Source organism: Austrofundulus limnaeus, unplaced genomic scaffold (genome assembly GCF_001266775.1).
Source record: "Austrofundulus limnaeus strain Quisiro unplaced genomic scaffold, Austrofundulus_limnaeus-1.0 Scaffold240, whole genome shotgun sequence".
In the NCBI taxonomy this organism is placed as follows: domain Eukaryota; kingdom Metazoa; phylum Chordata; class Actinopteri; order Cyprinodontiformes; family Rivulidae; genus Austrofundulus; species Austrofundulus limnaeus.
Genome location: NW_013952642.1, coordinates 684,675 through 686,321, shown reverse-complemented (window position 1 = coordinate 686,321; position 1,647 = coordinate 684,675). Strand labels below are relative to the sequence as shown.

General features: G+C 33.3%; 1 protein-coding gene across 1 annotated transcript in view; it reads right to left on the bottom strand.

Moving 5' to 3' along the window:
• Window positions 1-1,647, bottom strand: part of hnmt (histamine N-methyltransferase) — a gene marked incomplete at its 3' end in the record, with an annotated part of 14,927 nt that overhangs the window by 10,037 nt on the left and 3,243 nt on the right. Inside the window, 1 exon segment of the mRNA XM_014020103.1 lies at window positions 461-568. Coding sequence (XP_013875557.1) covers window positions 461-568 — 108 coding nt within the window.

Genomic DNA, 1,647 nt, shown 5'->3' with positions numbered 1-1,647 from the left:
ATATATATATATTGCAAGTAATCACAAATTATCTTGCTAAATCACAGTTATAAATTTCAATATAACCCTAGTATTAATAAATGTTAAACACCAAGATCCACACTTACAACGCAATGGCTGTAAAAATCATAGAAGAGCCAATACATTGTTAGAGTAAGTTCAAAATATCTGTATGTAAATAACTGGAACACTGGAGACAAAAAAGCAGAGAAGCTTTTGGTAAAAAGTCAAGTGTTTTACTCAGTTACTTCAGATGGGTTGATTCTTGCCGACATCATGCAYTCTAATAGGGGGAAAAATGTACCAACTCATTACTAGTAAAGGCTGCTTTACGGTGTAGCATTAGCATGAAAAAATACAATAAAGAATTTACTTTTTTTCACAAAAATTATATATTCAACTATTTTACAGTGCTTGTGAATGGAGAAATGCATTATGTACAATGTGAGAGAGGATGTACCTTTGTAGTTATGTATCTGCTGGCTGCTGGGCTCCACCACCTCATTATCCACCGTCACATCCGGGTGCCTTTTATGGAGCTCAGAGAGCATCTCCAAGTCGATCTCTCCTATAGGCATCAACACAGTTTGACTTTAAAAAACATTTTTTTTTATATTAACAAAAGTGCTCGACCCACATGTCCACAGTGGTCAATACTAAAAAGGCTAATGTCAATTCATATTTTATTGCAATGCTTTTTGTTTTGCAGGAAGTTCAACTTTCACATTGTATTATTTCAGAAAACTAAAATATAACCCCAGTTTTGAAAAATGGAACATTGAGTAAAATGTGAATACAAAAATAACTAAATGATTGGCAAATGACATAAAAACATTTTGTTTTTCACAATGGGACACAGTAAATGACGGTGCTCATCTGGTGACATTTTGGGGGGAAAAATATCATGTGGCCATGACTTAATAACACAYGGGCAAGTGATAATTACTGCCTTGCCTCGACTGAATACTGCATGGCATGCTGTTTTATCAAATGCTCATGCATTATTATCTCATGGCCATGCAATAACTAACTAATATTAACTGGTTAATATTGAGCAGTGACTGTTTACGGGTCAATCTAAAAGGATAATTTTTCACAAATKAGTATTTTTAGAAGACGTTCAATGCTTTAGGTGAGTGTCGGGAAACAGACATTTTACTGTTCCTGAACGTAGCAAAACTCATGTCATACAATTCGAAAGAACGTTTGAAAACTAATCACATCAAGATGAACAAAAACAAAGCAAATAGACATGGCTTTTCCACTGTTGCCCATGTACTGGTCAGTATGGGAGACTATAAAAAGTGGAGGTTACACAATCTGCTGGCTTCCTTAGACTGATAATTTTTCCTAATTGGCTTTTATATTGTATTTGAACATTTTTGAAGTGTTGTGTAAAGTACCACAAAGTGATACTTGAGTAAAAGTACAAGTATCTTACCAATGAATTACTTTGGTAAAAGTTAAAGTCTCTTTTAGTAATATTACTTGAGCAAAAGTCTTAAAGTATCTGATATTTTTTGTACTTAAGTATCAAAWGTAAARGTATTGATTTAAAATGAGYAGTTAGATTTTCTGTAAGGTCATTTATTAGGAGGTGACCTCCCCAAAAAATGCAGAAATGACTGTTGTATTAAAATAATTAAT